At 36.4% G+C, this 21599-nt stretch overlaps 2 protein-coding genes and 1 long non-coding RNA gene across 3 annotated transcripts in view; all 3 read left to right on the top strand.

The window, feature by feature from the left end:
* LOC124931078 (uncharacterized methyltransferase C3H7.11-like) overlaps positions 1–12518 on the top strand; it is a 73165-nt gene extending 60647 nt beyond the window's left edge. Inside the window, exons 8-9 of the mRNA XM_047471468.1 lie at positions 12174–12297; positions 12380–12518. Coding sequence (XP_047327424.1) covers positions 12174–12297; positions 12380–12411 — 156 coding nt within the window. The 3' untranslated portion in view covers positions 12412–12518. The remainder of the gene's footprint in view (positions 1–12173; positions 12298–12379) is intronic.
* On the top strand, positions 1406–2096 carry LOC124931080. The gene is made up of 4 exons (XR_007098692.1): positions 1406–1518; positions 1609–1864; positions 1941–1991; positions 2061–2096. It is a non-coding gene; the product is annotated as an uncharacterized LOC124931080 (long non-coding RNA).
* Positions 12519–14787: 2269 nt separating the features above from the next.
* Positions 14788–21599, top strand: part of LOC124931444 (midasin-like) — a 33361-nt gene continuing 26549 nt past the window's right edge. The window contains 17 exon segments of the mRNA XM_047471909.1: positions 14788–15044; positions 15297–15449; positions 15534–15877; positions 16273–16357; positions 16950–17275; positions 17385–17594; positions 17767–17936; positions 19085–19194; positions 19278–19397; positions 19565–19643; positions 19940–20062; positions 20226–20310; positions 20402–20498; positions 20765–20884; positions 20979–21035; positions 21120–21293; positions 21392–21517. Of these exon segments, the coding sequence (XP_047327865.1) occupies positions 15351–15449; positions 15534–15877; positions 16273–16357; positions 16950–17275; positions 17385–17594; positions 17767–17936; positions 19085–19194; positions 19278–19397; positions 19565–19643; positions 19940–20062; positions 20226–20310; positions 20402–20498; positions 20765–20884; positions 20979–21035; positions 21120–21293; positions 21392–21517 (2325 nt within the window). The 5' untranslated portion in view covers positions 14788–15044; positions 15297–15350.

Raw genomic sequence — 21599 nt, 5'->3', positions numbered from 1 at the left:
AAGTGAATCAAATTTGAGCAACCGTTCTCATTCAATTAGGGCATTATTGAGCCTATGATCGTAGACGAAATGATCATCATGTTAGAGTATCATTTCATCCTTTGAATCATCGGGTGTGTTTAAGTATCGACACTGTCGAATCCAAATGTTAGTGTTCCTCCATATCTAAGACAATTCACTAGAAAATTATTATCGATAACAAGTAATGTTATAGGTTCAACCTCCTTATCAAATGTATTAAAAATTAGTCACCCAATAAGTAACGGAAACAAGCCACATTGGGGGAAATTTATAATAACAAGTAATAAACTAAAGAGATAGTTGTAAAGAAGAAAAATGATACTTTTATAGAAAAAATCATTTTCTCTCGTATGGATAATGGTTTTTGGTTATAATTTATATTTTTAGTAAGTTTATTGATAATATATATATTTTTTTTATAATTTTTGTTTCTGGTTTTCTATAATCACCGACGTTAATATTATTTATAAATTTCACTAATGTGAGTTGAGAAATAGATAAGAAAATGTTGGAAGCTTGTAATGGGAAATTTGACGAAATGATCCTCAAAATATGGGTAATTGAGTTGGTGACCAACGCATAATTTTAAATGCGCTGGTGATCACTTCATATTATTTTGACGAAATTGCCTTGTCACGAGACGCAATCGTCGGTTGCGAGACGCAACTGGATGCCATGTGAAAAGTCCACAAATCGCGAGACGCAACCCCGGTTGCGAGAAGCAACAGACAATCGCGAGACGCACATTTTTTCAAAAAAAAAAATTGCTTCTCGCCACCGGGGTTGCGTCTCGCGATTGTGGACTTTTCACTTTGCATCCGGTTGCGTTTCGCAACCGGCGGTTACGTCTAGCGACATGGGCAATTTCGTCAAAAAATATTAGTGGTCACCAGACATTTAAAATTATGCGTTAGTCACCCACTCATTTACCCATTTTTAGAGTCATTTCGTCCAATTTCCCATTATAAGCTCCCAACATTTTGCTTACATCAAAATCAAATGTTTAATCAATTCAGAAAAAGTTGTTTATGTTTTATTAATGAACTTGGAATGGAGGAATGGAATATCTCTTTGTTAGAATCTGCAATTCATCTCAAGAAATCGAAGAACCCCAGTAGAAGGAGAATGAAGATCAAAAGGGGAAAAAATTATTTGTCCTTGTCTTTTCGAATATAAAGTCTCTAATTGGAAACTAGTTGTTGCCTGGGAAGATTGAAACCATCCTACACTTAACAAACTTCTGCCATATCACATTTATTTGTAATGAAATCAATTAGGCATACAATCAAACTCCATATTGATATTTCTGTTCCTAAGTAAGAGATTTTTTGTTGAATTGTGTTAAAAGACAAACTGTTTTGCCAACAATTCCAATAGATATTCTTTCTATAGGTTGGATGTGGAGCAGGCAACACCATCTTTCCCATATTGGGTAGTCACCCAAATCTCTTTATACATGCCTGCGACTTCTCATCAGAGGCAATCACACTTGTTAAGGTCGGCTATACCAATCCATATATAATCATCCTAATCTACACTTGTTTGTAATCCTAAAAAACAAACACTTGATTGTTTCACTATACACAGTCGCGTGCAGGCTTCAATTTAGAAAGTGTGAATGCATTCACTTGTGATGTTGCAAAAAATGACCTTAGTGATACAATTATGCCTTCTTCTGTTGATATTGTTACATTGGTGAGTTGCAGATTTGGCTCTTTTCATTGTGTTAAGTTTTCAGCTGACGAATACAATGTAATTGTGTTTTGATCAGATCTTTATGTTGTCTTCTGTTTGTCCGGCCAAGATGCCCTTGGTACTTCAGAATATCAAGAAAGTGCTGAAAGTACTTCTACACTGTAAAAAACTTATGTTTTGTTTATTTCAAATATCTATTCTTTGTAATGTGTTCCATGTTACAGCCAAATGGTTATGTTCTTTTGCGTGATTATGCAACTGGAGACTATGTTCAAGTAAGTTCGACAACCTTTCTCTGGCTAAGATTGTTTCTATTGGATTATAAGTTTGTGGCTAATCTTCAGGAAGAGTTGCAAAAGAGAAATCAGATGATTACTGAGAGTTTCTATGCCAGAGGAGATGGTACTGTAAGCATGATGATCTTCAATCACATAAATTTTTTCGTTTTTGGATAACAGCGAACCAACTTGAAAGATTACACTAAACAGCGAATAAAGAAAACGATCTGTAGGGAATTTCCCTCCCAATCAATCAAAGAACTTAAGAAATATAACAGCAAGAAACCAATAAAACAACACAAAATTTGATATCGGAGTTCGACCCAAAAAAGATGGTCTACGTCTCCGTCGAGCTCTGTTACGAACTCGATTCCACTATCACAATTAAACGTTTCAGTTACACCTCGTTCTCATATATATCAATCACACATTTGAAATCTCTTTTTTTACTCTTGTGTGAATTACTCATATATATATATAAACAACTTGTCCTAACTAACTTAACAAACTTAACAAACTTAAGCCTTTGACACTTTAGTTAGTTGGGCCTATTAAATTTGGGCCTGACCCATCAACTCAATTTCAACAATCTCCACCTTGAGTTGAAGGGTCCTTCTCTTGTTCTAGTAAAATCGAATATGTTCATCACTTCATTGCTCGAAGCCTTCATTGCACTAAATCTCTTGAACTCTAAGCAAATTCAAACAATATCTGAATTTACTTAGAGGTAGTACATTGGTTCCAACATCAGCCGGGTTATCTTCTGTTCCAACCTTGTTGATTGAAACCACCCCTTGTGCTATCTTCTCTCGAATGAAATGGTGCTTGATATCCACGTGTTTTGTTCTGTCATGGAACACGGGATTCTTGCACAAGTGTAGTGCACTTTGGCTATCTGTGAACACCGTCGCAGGTCCTTCGAACACCTTCAGTTCTTGCAACAGACCCTGAATCCACATTGCTTCCTTTACATCTTCAGTTGCTGCGATATATTCGGCTTCTGTCGTTGATAAGGCCACTACTAATTGCAACTGGCTCTTCCAACTGATATAGTTACCGTTCACCAAAAAATAGAAAGCCGAAGTTGATTTCCTTGAGTCTTTATCTCCTACATAGTCTGAGTCCACGTAACCAATTACACTAACCTCTGTTCCACTTCTTTTCTTGTAACATATCCCCACATTAGTAGTCGAGGCTATGTATCTTAGTAACCACTTCATTGCGAGCCAATGTTCACGGCCTGGACTCGCCATAAACCTGCTCAAGACACTAATCGCATGTGCCAAGTCTGGCCTGGTACAGACCATTGAGTACATCACAGACCCAACTGCACTTGAATACGGAATCTTTTCCATGTAAGTCTGATCTGACCTGGTTTTTGCCGAGTTCACAGACGACATCAGATACTGATTCGTGATCGGCAACTTTGCTGGCTTGGCTCCTCGAATTTCGAACTTGTCAATCACCTTCTCGAGATACCCTTGCTGGCTGAGAGTCATTACACCATTCTTCCCGTCTCTCTTAATCCTTATCCCAAGAATCTTAGCAGCTTTGCATAAGTCCTTCATATCGAACTCGGAACTTAGAACAATTTTCAACTTCTTCACACTTGAAGCTTCTTTGCTGATCAGTAGCATATCATCTACATATAGCAGAAGATAATCAGCTTCAAGTATATTCTTCCCTCTAAAGTATAAACAAGTATCATAGCTACTCCTCATAAAGCCTTGTTGAGTAATAAACGCATCAAACCGTAAATACCACTGCCTTGGTGATTGTTTGAGTCCATACAACGACTTCCTAAGCAAACACACCATGTTCTTCTCTTGCTGAACTTTGAACCCTTCTGGCTGCTCCATGTAGATGGTTTCCTCTAAATTTCCATGAAGAAACGCAGTCTTAACATCCATTTGTTCTAACTCAAGATCGAACTGAGTTACCAACGAGAGCATTATCCGAATGGTTTTGTACTTAACAACTGGTGAGAAGATCTCATTATAGTCCACTCCTTCCTTTTGAGAGAACCCTTTAGCAACTAATCTTGCTTTGTACTTGACCCCCTCCTGAATCGAAATACCTTCCTTGATCTTATAGATCCACCTGCACTTGATTACAGATTGTTTGACAGGCCTTGGAACAATCTCCCAAGTTGAATTCTTATAAAGTGAATTCATTTCTTCCTTCATAGCTTCCATCCACTTGGATCTATCACTAGAACTCAAAGCTTCTTTGAAATCTTCCGGCTCAGTTTTGTCTAACTCAACTGCTGTCATAAACGCATATGCCAACATATCGGTATAAGCTGAGAACCCATACCTCTGGATGGGTTTTGGTTGCCTCCTTTCCCTGTCCCTTGCGAGTTGATAACTAGCTTCCGACTGAGCTGTAATTTCCTCGTCTTGTGCCACAACAGGTTCAACATCTGTACCAGTAAATTCCTCCTGATTATCAGCAACCATTTCAGTGTTTTGATCTGAAATCAATGGCTCCACCTGACCATGATCCCCTGCATTACTCTCCACTTGACCAGTCCCCTGCTCGCTTTTACCCAAGTCACCTTGATTAGATTGATTTTGAGAGAGACACACAAACTCCTCTTCATTGAATACTACGTCCCTGCTGTTTATGGCTTTAAAACCACCAGACTGTTTTAACCACAGCCTATAACCTTTCACTCCTTGAGGATACCCAAGAAACACACATTTCACACTTCTTGGCTCTAACTTGCCTTCTTTTTGATGAGCGAAGGCTGTACATCCAAATGGTCTAAGATGAGACAAATCTGGAGGCTTACCTGTCCACATTTCTTCAGGAGTTTTGAACTCAATTGCTGTCGACGGACATCGATTCACCAAATATGCTGCTGTCATTACAGCTTCTCCCTAGAAGGACTTGGACAAACTTGCCCCGAAAAGCATGCATCGAGACTTATCTAACAAAGTCCGATTCATTCGCTCAGCAACTCCGTTTTGCTGGGGTGTGGATCGAACTGTTCTATGTCTTTGAACCCCTAGCTCACGACAATGACTATCAAACACTTCGTTGCAAAACTCTAACCCATTATCTGTTCTTAGGATCTTTAATTTTCTACCTGTCAGATTCTCAACCAAAGTCTGCCATGTTTTGAACTTCTCAAAAGCATCACTTTTGTGTTTCAATAGATAAACCCATACTTTACGAGAATAATCATCTACGATTGACAAGAAATACGAGTTATCTCCATGCGTCGATGTTTTCTCAAGACCCCATAAGTCTGAATGGACATACTCCAACACGCCCTTAGACTTATGAACCCCGGTCTTAAATTTCTGCCGATGTTGCTTGCCTAACACGCAATGCTCGCAAAAGTTTAGACCCTTGACTCTATCTGAGCCTAATATATTCTTGTCGCTGAGAATCTGCAAACCCTTCTCACTGATGTGACCGAGCCTCCGATGCCATATCGTGGCCTTCTTGTCTTCATCTGAAACTACAAGTGCAGACTGTCTCGACACAGTTTCACCAATCAGCTGATACAAACCTTCTTGCTTGATACCTTGCATCATTAACCTGTTTTCCTTCATTATCTTCATCTTCCCCGACACTATCTGATTTGTGTATCCCAAGTCATCAAGAATCCCGAGAGAAACGAGGTTTCGTGACAGCTGAGGCACGAACCTGACTTGTTTCAGAACCCTTACAACACCATCGAACATTTTTATGCTGACATCTCCAATACCTTCTACTTGACATGCATTGCTATTTCCCATCAGCACCTTGCAACCACTCAGTTTCTGGAAATTAGAGATCCAATCTTTTCTGTACGTCATGTGGAAAGTACAACCGGAATCAAGAACCCAGTCCCTCCTAGTATCTTCCATTGACGCCATTAAGACCTCTCCACTATCATAGCCATCACCATAATTCGCTGATTCTTTAGTCTCCACTTGCTTTTTCTTGTTATCTTTTAGCCAGCTATAGCAGTGGTTTCGAAGATGACCAACCTTTCCACAATGATAGCATTTTCTTGTTTCTGTAGATTCTGATTGTGATGTTTTGCTTTTCTTGTCTTTCGATTTGTTTTTGGTGCGAGGTTGCCCTTTGAAGAAGTTTTTCCCTTTGGCCATGTAATTCTCACCATTCGAACTCGCTTTCTTTTCTGTCCTTAATTCCAACTCTCTTGACTTCAATGCCGAAATCACCTCTTCAAGAGTGATACTTGTTCGTCCATATTTGATCGCATTACGGACTTCTTTGTAGGATTCGGGAAGAGAGTTGAGGATGATTATTGCCTGGTTTTCACTGCTTATTGTTTCGTTCTCGCCTGAGTTTGCCAACTCGATATTGAGTTTCAAGAACTCATCAAGATTTTGAGTAAGAGTCTTTTCTTGCATCATCTTGTAACTGAACAACCTTTCCTTCAAGTAAATCTTGTTGATCAAAGATTTGGATTGGAACAGCTCGTCTAGGCGCCTCCACATCGATGCCGGAGTCTTCTCATTGTCTATCAACCGGATTACAGAATCTGAAAGATGAAAAATGATTGTACCAATCGCTGTCTCTGTCATCTCGATCTTTTGATCTTTATTCATCTCCATTGGCCACGAGACTGGTTCTTCTAGAGTTCGCAGAAGATGCTGCTGTGCCAAGAGAGCCCTGATTTTCCGCTGCCAAATGCGAAAATCTCCATTGCCATCGAACTTGTCAATGTCAGTCTTCATGCTTGAGATGGACTGCCACTGGATTTCCCAAGGTGTCGTTTTCTGTGTTGATCTCTTTCTTGTATAATATTGAACCTTGTCCACTTTGTCTCTTTCTGCGCCTTGTTGTATTACTCCTGGCTGTTACAACATTTACAAATAAATGGAAGATCTGCATTAATGAGGAAAACGACAGATTTGCAATGATGAAGAAAACAAAATATTTGCAATGATGAAGAAAACAAAATATTTGCAATAATGAGGAAAATAGAATATTTTCAATAAATTTCATTAAATAAGAAAAATAAGAGAGAGATAACAACTCTTGTAATTGTTTTTTTAAGCTTTTATAGAAATTTCTCAAAGTTTTGTGAGTAATTCTATTCCTGGGCCAACATTTGGTATCAGAGCATCAGGTGAATGCCCAAAATCATCCGGTGGGATCAAATGTCGAAGGGTGCAGGATCATCAGGGGCGCAACAAAACAATGGCATATTCCACTATCCTCAGCTAACACACACGAACTACATCAGTTGGGTGATTCGTGTACAGGCTATGATGGAGGACCAAGGAGTATGGGAGGCAATCGAGTCAGTAGAAGGCACAGAGATTGATGTCCGACTTGATAAGAAGGCGAGGTCACATCTTCTACAAGCACTTCCGGAGGATCTTCTAATGCAGGTGGCAAATAAGAAGACGGCGAAGGAAGTGTGGGATTGTCTCAAGACGAGATTCGTCGGCGCATACCGAGTGAAAAATGCACGATTGCAGACATTGAAGAGTGAGTTTGATAGGATGCATATGAACGACAGTGAGTCGCTCGATCAATATGCTGGTCGACTCACATCCATATCAGTCAGGTACTCAAGCCTTGGAGAAACATTAAATGATATTGCAATAGTAAAGAAGCTCTTCGACACCGTGCCAGAAAGGTTTATCAGTGTGGTAGCCGGCATCGAGCAGTTTTACAACCTCGAGACGTTAACATTTGAGGAAGCTGTTGGAAGGCTGAAGGTCTTCGAGGAGCGTACGCGCAAGAAAAACACAAACTTTGGAGGAAACGAAGGACAAGTGTTACTCACTCAGGAGGAGTGGAAGGCACGGTTTAAAAAGGACGAGGAAGACTCATTGAACCAGTGGAAAAAGGATTCCACAGATAGTGGGACCCGTGGTCAAGGAGGTAGAACCCGAGGTAGAGGCCAAGGGAGAGGAGACCGAGGAGCACCATCTCGGAAAGACAAAGAAGGTGGTTCAGGTGGTCGAGGAGCTCCTCGAGACAAGAGTCACATTCGTTGTTTTAATTGCAACGAGATGGGACATTACTCAACACAATGTCGAGCAGAGAAGAACGAGGTATCACACCTTACCCACACAGACAACGTCGAACCAGCATTACTTATGGCAATCTCGGAGGAGATTCCTCCAATCAATGTTGTCATGCTGAATGAAATGAAGCTGACTCCAGAAATTCTAGAAGCTAAGAACGATGAGACATCAAGAGATGCTTGGTTCTTGGACAATGGCGCTAGCAATCACATGACTGGCGATAAAGAGAAGTTCTTTGAACTAGACGAGGCAGTCACTAGAAAGGTGAAGTTTGGAGATGGTTCCACGGTACAAATTTGTGGTAAAGGTTCTATCATGTTCGAATGCAAAAATGGCGACCAGTGGCTTCTCGAGGGAGTTTTTTTCATTCCTTCTTTAAAAAGTAATCTAGTGAGTCTCGGGCAACTTACCGAGACAGGTCACAGGGTGGTGATGGATGGAGAAGAGCTTGAAGTCTTCGCTAAGAACCCTTCATGCCTTATCATGAAAGTGAGACGAACGCATAATCGATTATATCAAATTTGCTTGAAATTAGCAAAAACGGTTTGTCTTTTAGCTAATCTTGAAGATCCAGCATGGTTATGGCACGCTCGTCTCAGTCATGTTAACTTCCAAGCACTAAAGTCCCTCATAAATAAGGGAATGGCTGCTGGTGTTCCAAAATTTTCTCCTCCAAAACAACTGTGTCGAACATGCCTAGTTGCAAAACAAACGAGACAGCCGTTTGCGTTAGAAGCCAAGTTTCGAGCGAAAAAGCCACTCGAATTGTTGCACATTGACTTATGTGGGCCAATCACGCCATCAACCCCAGGAGGAAATCGATACTTCATGCTGATTGTTGATGATAATTCCAGGTGGACGTGGCTCCATATGTTGAAAACAAAGGACGAAGCATGCTCTTCATTTAAGAAGACGAAGCAATTGGTCGAGAATGTGACCGGACTTCGAATCAAAGTCCTTCGTTCAGATAGAGGAGGTGAATTCTTCTCGAGGGAATTTAGAGAGATGTGTGAAGAAGCAGGGATAGAGCGACAATTCACTGCACCATACTCTCCTCAACAAAATGGTGTGGTGGAGAGGCGTAATCGAACAGTGATGGCCATGGCTAGGTCGTTGCTCAAAAGCATGGCAGTCCCGAGCAAGTATTGGGGGGAGGCAGTTCGTCATGCAGTCTATCTTCTCAACCGGGTTCCAACCAAAGCTGTTCGAGACAAAACTCCATTTGAGATGTGGACTGGAATGAAGCCACACCTAGCGCACCTTCGTGTTTTTGGGTGTACTGCGCATGCCAAGGTAACCACTCCCCATCTGAAAAAGTTAGATGACAGAAGTCAGTCGTTTGTCTATTTAGGTGTCGAAGAAGGAAGTAAGGCACACAGGTTGCTCGAACCACAAAATGACAAGATCCATGTGAGTCGTGACGTTGTGTTCGAAGAAAGTGCAGCATGGGATTGGCAAAATGAAAAGAGTGATCAACCCTTCAAAGTTTACGAAGAGGTTAATCACGAGCATGTTGGAATTCCAACGTTCCCATTTGAGAGTGGATCGACAAGAGGACAGTATACTTCAGAAATGTTCCAAGAGGCTGTCTCGAATCCTCCACAGCTCGAGCAAGTGACTGAACAAACAGACCAAGGCGATGGTTTACCCACTCCATGGTCAGGTGGACACATTGGGAGTGATGAAGGACCTGTTCGATACAAGAACATGACCGATATCTTGGAAGAAACACCTCGAGTGACACTTGATTTTGAAGACTTGATGTTAGCACAGACGGAGGAACCTTCTTGCTACAATGAAGCGGTTGGACAACCACAATGGGAAGAAGCAATGACTAAAGAAATTGAAGCCATCGAGAAGAATGAGACGTGGTCTCTCGTTCCATTGCCAGTCGGACACAAGGTAATTGGACTCAAATGGGTATTTAAGCTCAAGAAAAACTCAGATAGTGAGGTGATCCAACACAAAGCTCGTTTAGTTGCAAAGGGATATGTGCAACGACAAGGCATTGACTTCGAAGAAACCTTCGCTCCAGTTGCTCGAATGGACACAATTCGAGTCATTCTTGCCTTGGCAGCCAATTGTGGTTGGAAAATTTATCATCTCGATGTAAAGTCAGCTTTTCTCAATGGAGAACTGGAAGAGGAAGTGTACGTAACTCAACCGGAAGGATTCAAGGCAACAGGGAAGGAGAATATGGTGCTTAAATTAAAAAAGGCATTGTATGGCCTAAGGCAAGCTCCTCGTGCGTGGAATCTAAAGTTGGACAAAAGTTTGAAGAAAATGGGCTTCGAAAAGTGTACACAAGAGCAAGCGGTGTACACAAGAGGCAACGGTAATACCCGAATTATTGTTGGTATTTACGTGGATGATCTTATTTTAACAGGTGGAGATCCAAAGGGTGTCAAACTTTTCAAAAAGCAGATAATGGGGGAGTTCGAGATGAGTGATCTCAGATTGCTTTCATACTACCTTGGAATCGAGGTAGATCAGTTCGAAGGAGGTGTATCGATCAAGCAGACAACATATGCCAAAAAGGTGCTGAACCAATTTGGAATGCTTGATTGTAACTCAACAAAGGCACCAATGGAGCATAGGGCTCAACTCTATAAGGATCCCGAAGGACAACCGATTGATGCAACTGAATATCGAAGAGTCATTGGTTGTCTGCGATATCTCCTTCATACAAGACCAGATCTTTCTTATGTTGTTGGTGTTGTCAGTAGATTCATGGAGAGGCCAACTGAGATACATCACAAGGCAGTGAAGCAGGTGCTTCGATACCTTCAAGGCACTATACACTTAGGTCTAGTGTTTCGAAAAGGAGGTGGTGACGAGGAAATAGTGGGTTACTCTGATAGTGATCTCGCAGGTGACCTAGATGACCGAAAAAGTACGGGGGGCATGGCGTTCTACATTAACGATAGTCTTGTTTCGTGGAACTCCCAGAAACAGAAAACAATGGCATTATCCTCATGTGAAGCAGAGTTCATGGCTGCAACAGCGGCAGCGTGTCAAGCACTTTGGTTGAAATCATTGTTGTTTGAACTAAGTGGTTCGAAACCTAAGACAGTGAAGCTCTACGTTGACAACAAGTCTGCACTTGCACTCATGAAAAACCCAGTTTTTCATGGTCGTAGCAAACACATCGACACGAAATATCATTTCATTCGAGAGTGTGTTGAAGGAAGTCAAATCAAAGTAGAGTTTGTTCGAACAGATGAACAGAAAGCCGACATACTTACGAAAGCTTTGCCAGCATCAAAACTGGTGATGATGCGACACCTGATCGGTGTTCGTGATCTCGAACCACGCCAGGACTAAGGGGGAGAATGTTGTATTACTCCTGGCTGTTACAACATTTACAAATAAATGGAAGATCTGCATTAATGAGGAAAACGACAGATTTGCAATGATGAAGAAAACAAAATATTTGCAATGATGAAGAAAACAAAATATTTGCAATAATAAGGAAAATAGAATATTTTCAATAAATTTCATTAAATAAGAAAAATAAGAGAGAGATAACAACTCTTGTAATTGTTTTTTTAAGCTTTTATAGAAATTTCTCAAAGTTTTGTGAGTAATTCTATTCCTGGGCCAACACGCCTGAGCCGGAATCTTCCTTATCCGTATCACTAGCCAGCATTAAAGACCTTTCCAAGATTCCTCAAGATTCTTCAAGATTGATTCTAATCTTGCCCAAACCGAGCTCTGATACCACTGTAGGGAATTTCCCTCCTAATCAATCAAAGAACTTAAGAAATATAACAGCAAGAAACCAATAAAACAACACAAAATTTGATATCGGAGTTCGACCCAAAAAAGATGGTCTACGTCTCCGTCGAGCTCTGTTACGAACTCGATTCCACTATCACAATTAAACGTTTCAGTTACACCTCGTTCTCATATATATCAATCACACATTTGAAATCTCTTTTTTTACTCTTGTGTGAATTACTCATATATATATATAAACAACTTGTCCTAACTAACTTAACAAACTTAACAAATTTAAGCCTTTGACACTTTAGTTAGTTGGGCCTATTAAATTTGAGCCTGACCCATCAACTCAATTTCAACACGATCTTCTCACATCATCATCATTGGTTTTAACAGCTCATTTGTCAAATGATTTGTGATCTCATTGTTCAATTCTTTATGTCCCAACCAGTTCTCGTTTTACTTCTCTGAAGATTATTTATCGAGTTTGTTCATTGATGCTGGCTTCAATGTCGTGGAAATGGATATATACACCAGAGAAGTGGAGAATCGATCCAAGAACGTAACAATGAGGAGGTGAATCTCCATTTTCTACAATTTGTACTATTTTTATATGATTAATATGTTTATAATAGTTATTTTCTTCTCCTATTTACCGGCAATGGATACGTGGTATTTTCTGCCTCTGATAGTGACATTTTTGCAAAATTATGTACTGAATTATTTATTAGCTTAATTGTGATCCTAAATTTAAATTATTGTTTAGTATATAAATGTAGTGGGATTTTAGACTGAATTACATAATTGTACCATTCTATTTAAAAGTTCAAATTATATATATAATAATATAATTATATATATTAATTATATTATTATTATTTTTATATATGCACATGCATCTGATAGTAAATGAATTATATTATTATTTTTTAATATAAAAAACTAACTCAACACTCCTGTTCCAGTCAAATTAATTCATTTGGAAATAGAAACTCAATAAAATATTTGGTATTAAATAATTAACTGCTAATAAAAATCAAGAAAAAAAATATCAAATTATTAAAATTGGTTAGAATTTGAATTTTGTAAAGTTAAAATTGTATGAGACAAAATTTAAATAAGATAACTCAAATATGTAACTAATAACACTTAAATATGTATCAAATCTAACATTGTAAATAGATAGAAAGTTAATAAACATTTGGTATTAAATAATTATTTGATAAAACGTAACAATGATACCTAACCCATTAAATTAGTTTAGATAGATATTAAAGATTAAAAGTCACGCGTTTCGATTCTCACTTTAAAACGACTTAAGGTTGAAATATTCAATATTTAATATATATATATATATATAGGGGTGTTCAACCGGTCGGTTAACCGTTAAACGATTCAGGTTAAGTCCGGTTTATTTCTAATTTTACAAACCAGTTAATCAGCCAATATTAGTATCGGTTTTACCGATTTTGAATTTACTGGTTCCGGTCACTTAACCAGTTTAATCGTAAACCGATAATTCAATTTTTTAAATTAGGTATTAAATTTATTAATTTTTTTTTTTAAATCTCATTGATATATTTAGAAATATATTGATATATTTAAAAATATGTTATAATATATTATATTAGTATAACAATATAATATATTTTAAAAGTCTCTATTTTTAAATTAATACGCATATAGATTATATTTTTTAAAAACAATTTTATACAAATTATAATTTTAAATTTTAAAATAACTATTATATATTATTAAATATTATTTATAATATATTTAATATTTACAAAAATAACTAATATAAATATATATGATTAAAGGGATTTATATATATAACAATCCTAACATAAATTTTTATTTAAGTCTTCAAATCTTATCATTACCGTTTTAAGATTACATGAATTAATAAATTATTTTAATTTTTATTTGAAAATTTCAATCCTTATCCTTTTGCAAATTTATACTCATCCAACTCCTAGCCAAACATAGGATTCAAAATAAGTTAATTAGCTAATTTAGTTGCTTGACTAGTAATTTTATGAAATATTATGTATGCAAAAACAATTTATCTCAATTGATCTCTTGTTACTCATAAAATGAAAAGAGCATGTGACTAACTTTTTGGGAAAATTTTAAATGAATAATCTAAATAGAATTTTTAACATCTCAGAAAAAAATATTCTCATATTAAATCGAATTTACAATATTCATTCATAAATTCTTCTTTTAGAACTTAAGAAAATTTTATTTATAATAAGAAATTATACTAATTCTTTATTTTTTTAAGATACATGAATGAAAACAATCAAACTAAATTTATATTGTTCCTACCCAAGTAATATTTATTTAAATAAACTAATTCATTTAATTGATTATATAACTATAATTTTGTCTTTCTTCTTATTTTTTAAATAAAATTTATATTTGAATCTACACATATAAATAATAATAATATATCTTTTAAAATAAGTTTATACTATTTTAAATAATTTTAAAATTTACATATGATAAACAATTTGAAGTAGATAATAAAAATCTTCAAAAGATTAAAAATCTTAAATTTGGAACAAATGCTGTTCAATATTAAAATGCATAGTAAAATAGGCCCATATAAAATAGAAGGTTAATATATCTAATATTAAATAATTACAAATCAAAACAAAAATCTAACAAAAAAAAATAAAAAAAAACAGTAAAGTTCAAGCCCAAAATAATATTGAGCCATATAATTTTTTAAATTTGAAAAATAAACCCTAAATCAAACAAGCTCTGAACCTGTTTTTTTAACTAATAAAATTACCAAACAAACAAGCCTTCACCATTGTTTGATCCAAAACCCATCAACAATTAACTAAATTAATTAATCAAATATCAAAATATTATTTTTTCTATTTTTAATATTTTCATAATTTAACTCAAATAATAAATCTCTTCATAAATTTTCAAACTATACTTTATTATATATTTACAAAACTTCAAATCAAACAAGGCTTTATAATACATGAGTCAATCAAAATAAGGTTTATGTTCTTCTTCCTTGAGCCGCAGCCACCAGCCCGCCGCAACATTATTTTCGCGGGCAATTATATAAAATCCTGGCTAGTCAGTCACATTCTTGCTTCATACTGCTTTCTTTCTTCAGAGGCTTCTCCAAACACATTCGTCAAACTCATATCTTTCGCGGTCGGCGGAACTGCGGCAGGGCAAAAGATTGAGTTCTTGACTTCTTGGTTTGTAGGTTAAGCCGTCGACGCGTCGGCAGTCCAAACTTCCTGGCCGGCGTTCGCTAAAGGTCTTCTCTTTTTCTCACGCGGTTCTTCAGGTAAGCTACTGTTGAGAGCTGGACTATTTTACTATTTTCTATTTGATGTTAGTATTACTGATTCTATTGCGAACATGTAGTTTGCCGAAAACCCATTAATGATTCATTTGAAAGAATATGTTTTTATTGTAGTTATATAGATTTTCTGACGAGTTAACATATGGGTAAAGGGATTCTAGTCTGATTGCAGCATAGAGAACCAAGCTCTCTTAGCAGCATTAGAACATTCTACATAATCTTTGTTTTTTCAAGTTGTAGGAATCTGGAATTGTATCCCTGTAGAAAGCCTACTCTCGAGAATTTGCAATGGATGCAATTTTATCTTTGGAGTTTGAATATAAGAGGTTTATTTCGCGATGTCCGAAGCTTTCGGTGATTCCCAAATTCAAGTCACTTTTAGATAAGGTATAGTCTACAGTTGAATATTCAGTTCATGCATAATTAGTTACTGTTTACAATTTGAATCAGTATATTGGTGAATTTGAACAGGGGGAAAGTTTGACAGAAGATGAAGTGGTGAATGTAGTCTCAGAGCTCTTCTTACACTCTGATTATACAATTCCCTTGTTGGGTTGTTTCCGATCGATAGCTCAAAAGATCGTAGAGAGAATATTGTATTTACTCAGACTAGTTCCTGACTTGAAGTCTGACACTGCCAATCAGTTGCCTGAATTTGGAAGACAACAGGCTGTTACAGAAGTTGTGAACTCTGATAACATGGAAATTTTCAGTTTAATTGATTTTCATGTGAGACGTGGGAGTGGCTTGGTTCTTCATGAACTTGCATGTCTTGCCTTTTGCCGTGCGCTTGATCTGATACCTTCACTGTTGGGGTATGTTTTTTGTTTGAAAACGTTCATGCATATAATGAAAATGAGGTCTAAAACATCACATAAAATTAAAAGAAAATAAAAACACTTACAAAGCTAAACCTGAGTAGGACAAAATAAAAGTGGAAGCGAAAAGCAAAACAAAGCCCCTCTATAAAGAAGAGGCATAAAAAAAAATTCTGGCTTGAAGTGCATGTACATATGAAATACTTTATTTATCCTTCTTGCATCTATAATCATTAATAATAAACACATTACAAGGAGATACATACACAAAGGCTAAAGTAACGTGTTTTTGCAAACATAAAATTCTTATATATTTCACTGACTTCTAGACATTTTTATCAGTTACATTTTCTTAGTAAATCTATTTAATTATGTATTATTTATCTATGCAGGCCTATATTAAATTATTTCAAGTTCGCCCCACCTCCATTTCAGTGGATTTTGCTTGAACAACCTTTTACCAAGCCACAACTATTGGTATTTACTTTGCTTTGGCCTAAATCTTTATGTTCAGGGTGCCAAATAGAGGGGTCTGTTATTAAACTTGCTTATTGCACCTGTTTCTGGTTGTGTCTCAATATTTCTTCATTGTCATGCAAGACTTGTATTTCTGTTTTATGGCGTTTGTACCGTTGTCTTAACTTTGAGTATAGCTTTGGGTGCGATCATTTTTACAAGAAAGGGGATGGGGAAGGAAAGACAATAAACGGGAAACAAAAAACATTAAGTTAGATTCCTATCACAAAAGAGATCCAATGTTCTATTTGTTCTCCTTGAAAAACATTTTTTCCTCAAGACTAAAGCAATAAAATACAAGTGAATTCTACCCTCCTTTCGGTTATCTTAAACTGTCTCACAATTAGCTCATTGTCAGCTTCACTCGTTTTTGCAGCACTTCGTATCCATATTACTATACTTTTTTTCTGTATTGATTACTCAGGGATGATTCTCATGCATTATTTCTGCAACCATTCATAAGAAACAAGTAACATGATTGGATTTAAAATGTGATATGTTTGAACTGTCATCAATGTGTGCTCACTTTGTTATTTCTTATTATCCAAATCAGGGAAGTATTCGTCTCTTAGATATTTGCCGGACATCATATCGTCTTCTCTTGGTAAAACCTGATATTTTTGCTACATTATGGAATTGGTCATGTTTCGTGGATCTTGTACAACTGTCAATTAGAGAAGCCAGAAAAGTACAACAATCTCAAGAATATGCAAAAGAAGCTCCCAACCATGCTGATGTAGGAAAAGTCACTAATCTATTAAACATTATTTTTGACACATCATGGTGCGGGAACCAGATTCTTTCAGCTACCTTGAAAGAAAGCAATACTGTTAATGCCCATTTTCTCGAGGCAGATGAAAATTTTGCATGTTCATTACGGTAGGTTTTATTTCCTGTTTCCTTAACATTCTTGTGAATTTTCTTTCACTTTCTCACTAGTTTTATCACATAGTTCTACTTTATGAATTAAATATACTCATGTTTACAGCTGGTTGGAATTCTATCAAGATGTTTCGTTGGAAAAGGCAGGATGGTTTATTCCATTATCCAATGAGCAAAGTCAAAGTCTAAAGAAGGAAGTGGTTGATTGCAACCAAATACTTCATACTCAGAATTTTGACCCATCTCCATTGGATGTAATGCAAACTGAGTTAAATGAGAGTGAGTCGCCAAACAAAGATAGAAGATTAATGAACTGGTAGGTTTTCTGGAAGAGCAATTTATGTTGATATTTATTTGTAGATTATATTTGATGGTCAAGTAGGCAAATCTCTTTTATTATTCCTGATGTGTTATTGTGGGGGCAAAAAACAATTTATTATGAATGACTTTTCAGTGTTAACATTTCCTCCTGGCTTGAATGATTTCAGGAATCTAGGATCCTGTTCAAATCGGTTTGTCTTGACATCTTCTGTGGGAAAAAGTTTTGAGATGGTCAGGTTGGCAGTGGGGCAAAAGTGGCCTGTTCTTTTATATGGTCCAGCTGGTGCGGGGAAAACAGAACTTATTGCTGAGTTAGCTCGTCGATATGGGAGTCAAGGTACACTTTCAAATTTGAGCCTTGTTTGGCTTCGGGTTATGTAAATAACCTTTTTCGTTTGGGGCTATGGAAAAGTGGGTTATTTGGGTAGAGAGAGACTTCGAGGATATTAATATTTAATGAAGAAATATTTTTGTTTAAAAATAAATAGAGGGTATTTTGGTTGTTGATTTGAATGATGAGAAGATGGTTGTAAAGATGGTGTTGCGTATTATTTAAATAACCCCGACTGGACAATGCTTTATTGTACTTGAGATGATTTTTACGACCTTTGTGTTCCTTGGCATTTCTAGGTATATTAAGGTTTTTGTCAAAAACAATCACGTGTAATACATTTCTACTGGGGTGTATGGTTATCTGTTACAATTAGTTGTCTTGTAGAGGCAGGTAAACCTTTATAGGTAAAGGGTATCATTTTCTGATGTAGTTATTCAAAGACTAATATGAACAATACAAAATAGCATGTTGGATGATTTAAGTTGAAGATCTATTTCTTTTGCAAGATGGGTGAAATGAGTGTCTATGAGATGAAACACAGATTAGGAGTTTGAAGGGCCAATTCAAAGTTGACACAGGGCCAGAAAAATAATCTAATTAAAACTGGATAATTATATTATTTTATAATAATGATAATAGATAATTATTAGATAGGAGTTATTTTAGAGTTAAGTGTTCTACTAGTTTATGCTAATTGTTAGTAAATATAGGCATGGCTACCGATATGTAAAGATATGATCAGATGTTTTTGAAAGGAAGCGACTCTTTCATTAATCCACAGTAGACTTGAAGGTCGCAAACATATGATCAGACGTATGAACGGATTTTATGTCTCTTCTCTATTTTTTATCTATTCTTATAACAATCTGTCTTTCCTATATCGATTCTACACTATAATTGGTACTAGAACTTGATTCTTCACACATGTTATCACCACATCTTCTTACTACCTTTACACTGTCAATAACAAAACAAAAATGACACCAAAGCCATACTCTTTTAGAGGTCCATGCCATTATCATCTCATTTGCAGTCATTGCCTTGATATTTAACTTGTTATTTTTTTCCCATTTTTTCTTAAGTATTTCAGCTCTAACAAAGGTAGTCAGCCTCTCACTAGTTTTTCTCATTTTCCCCCATTTTGTTATCAGTTCTGTTGATCCACATGAGTGAACAAATTGATGGAAAAACCCTGGTTGGTAGTTATGTTTGCGCAGAACAACCTGGGGAGTTCAGATGGCAACCAGGTTCCCTTACACAGGTTTTTCCCTTTGTCAAAATCTTCAATATGCTGAGTATTCATTTTGTAATAAATCATAATATCCTCGAGATTCTCATGTGCAGGCTGTCATGAATGGATATTGGGTTGTTTTTGAGGATATTGATAAAGCTCCGTCTGATGTACAATCTATTTTATTACCTTTGTTGGAAGGTGCTTGTTTATTTTCAACTGGCCACGGGGAGGTATTTATCATTCGTAACTTTTTCTTTATTTTTTTCTGCCTAGTAGGTTATTCTGTCTAGATAGCTAACTAGACAAAATTACACAACTTGATGCATAAGAGGGTAAAACTATTAAGAGATTCCCTATCAGTATCAAGATATTTTACCTTTCTTGTATCCTTTTGCAGGCTATAAGAGTGCCACAAGGATTTCGACTGTTCTCCACTATATCAAGTTCAAAACCCGAGATAGCATTGTCAAAAGAAGGTTGTGATGCGGTTTCCTTCCCAATATATTTAGATTGTCATGTATACAATCATTTTCTCAATTGTCCAATCAACGTTCCATTCTTACTATTATGAGCTCTTAGACATTTATATAGGAATGTCCCTCCTTACAACATTTTTATAATGCTTCTTCACAAATCTGAATTGAGTGTAAATTAAGAATGGATGGGAAGAAAAGAACATAGTTAGAGACTGCATCTGCTCATTTATGATCTTAGTGCTTAATATGTATTGTGAATATTTTTCTGCTTATTGTTTTTGACATCTTTCTAACAGGTGGCAGTTCTCTTAGTAATCTTTGGAGGAGAGTAATGATAGAGTCACCAAGCAGTGAAGATTTGATGTGCATATTGAAAGTTAGATACTCAAATTTGGAACCTCTTGCTGCAAAGCTTATTGGTATAGTAGATTCTGCTTTGTAAATGTCTCTTAGAGTATGTCCTTCCTTGTATGGTGCTGATAGAAGTTCACTAGCTGACTATAATTCTATAATATAAACTTGGATCTTTGATTATCATGATTAATGGAATTTGAATTGTTATTATGATGTTAATCCTTGCAGAGACTTTGGAAAATATTAACCACCTTATGATATTACATACTGGGAACACTGCATCCTTAAGTTCTTTCAGCAGATTTACACTGAGGTGATTACTCAGTTGTACCCAAAACATTGATCGTAACTGATTTTGAGTCTTTATCCCTTGGACAAGCTCTTACTTTTTTCCCTAAATGCAGGGATCTTCTAAAGTGGTGCAAGAGGATTGCTGAATTAAATTATTATTTTGATGGAGATGCTCTCCCAGTTGATGTCTGCAATAGTATTTACCAAGAGGTTTGATGATTGTTGCAGTATTATATTTCTCATAACATGTACATATAAATGCTTCCTTGTTTTACATGAACTATTTGATGTTGGAATGATTAATGGAATCTCTTGCAATATGTTTTATGGGAAATTTCTCCAATAAAAACATGAAAGCTGTTGTCTTTAATACATGTGGCAAACTAATGCATTAGATGTAAAATGGGGAAATGAAGTATCAGTTACTTATCAGTTGAGGCGGATATATTTACTGATGATTGGTCTTGAGTTTCCAGGCGGTTGATATTTTCACATCCTTCTCATCCTCTGTGGAAAATAGACGGTTAATGATGGAAAACATTGCCAGGACTTGGGGAATAACAACTTTGTATCCTCTTAACAAACCTATTGTTAAGGTATTATTAAGTGTTGTCCCATCTGCAAATGCTTGTTTATAAACCAGTATCTCAAAATTTTGTTAACCTTGTATCCCTAATTCTTAATCAATAGGAGTTGCATTCAGATCTATGTATTGGAAGGGTCACCCTTCAACGCACTAAAACTGCAGTGAGTGCATCTTATTTATTTGTATTGTTCTGTCACAATTTGCATTTTTATCTGTTCCGACAGTAACTTTTTCTTTCTGTGCAGTTCCACAATGTGAAGCCCTTTGTTGAATTACGCAATTCACTGCATATTCTCGAAAAAATAGCATGTTCTGTTAAGTTCAATGAGTCTATTCTATTGGTTGGTGAAACTGGTACGGGGAAGACTACTCTTGTGCAGACTCTTGCCCAGAAGCTTGGTCAAAAACTTACTGTGCTGGTAAGCTGCTTTAGACCGATATTATACACTTCATTGTCATCTAAGCTTGTCTACTTTCATAATTACAGCTGATGTGTATAACTTTATTTTGAAATCAGAACTTAAGTCAGCAAAGTGACGCTACTGATTTATTAGGAGGTTTCAAACCGGTCAATGCGAGGTATATATGCATACCATTATTTAAGGAGTTTGAGAACCTTTTTAGGACTACATTTTCTATGAAGGTATGTTCTAAACATTGATTTTTATGCATATCGGTTTTTTAATGACTATATATGAGAATTTTTATATCTTTATATTATGTAG

The sequence above is a fragment of the Impatiens glandulifera genome, chromosome 3, assembly GCF_907164915.1.
Source record: "Impatiens glandulifera chromosome 3, dImpGla2.1, whole genome shotgun sequence".
Lineage (NCBI taxonomy): Eukaryota > Viridiplantae > Streptophyta > Magnoliopsida > Ericales > Balsaminaceae > Impatiens > Impatiens glandulifera.
Note: the sequence above shows the minus strand (reverse complement) of the source record. Positions and strands in the feature narration are given on the sequence as shown.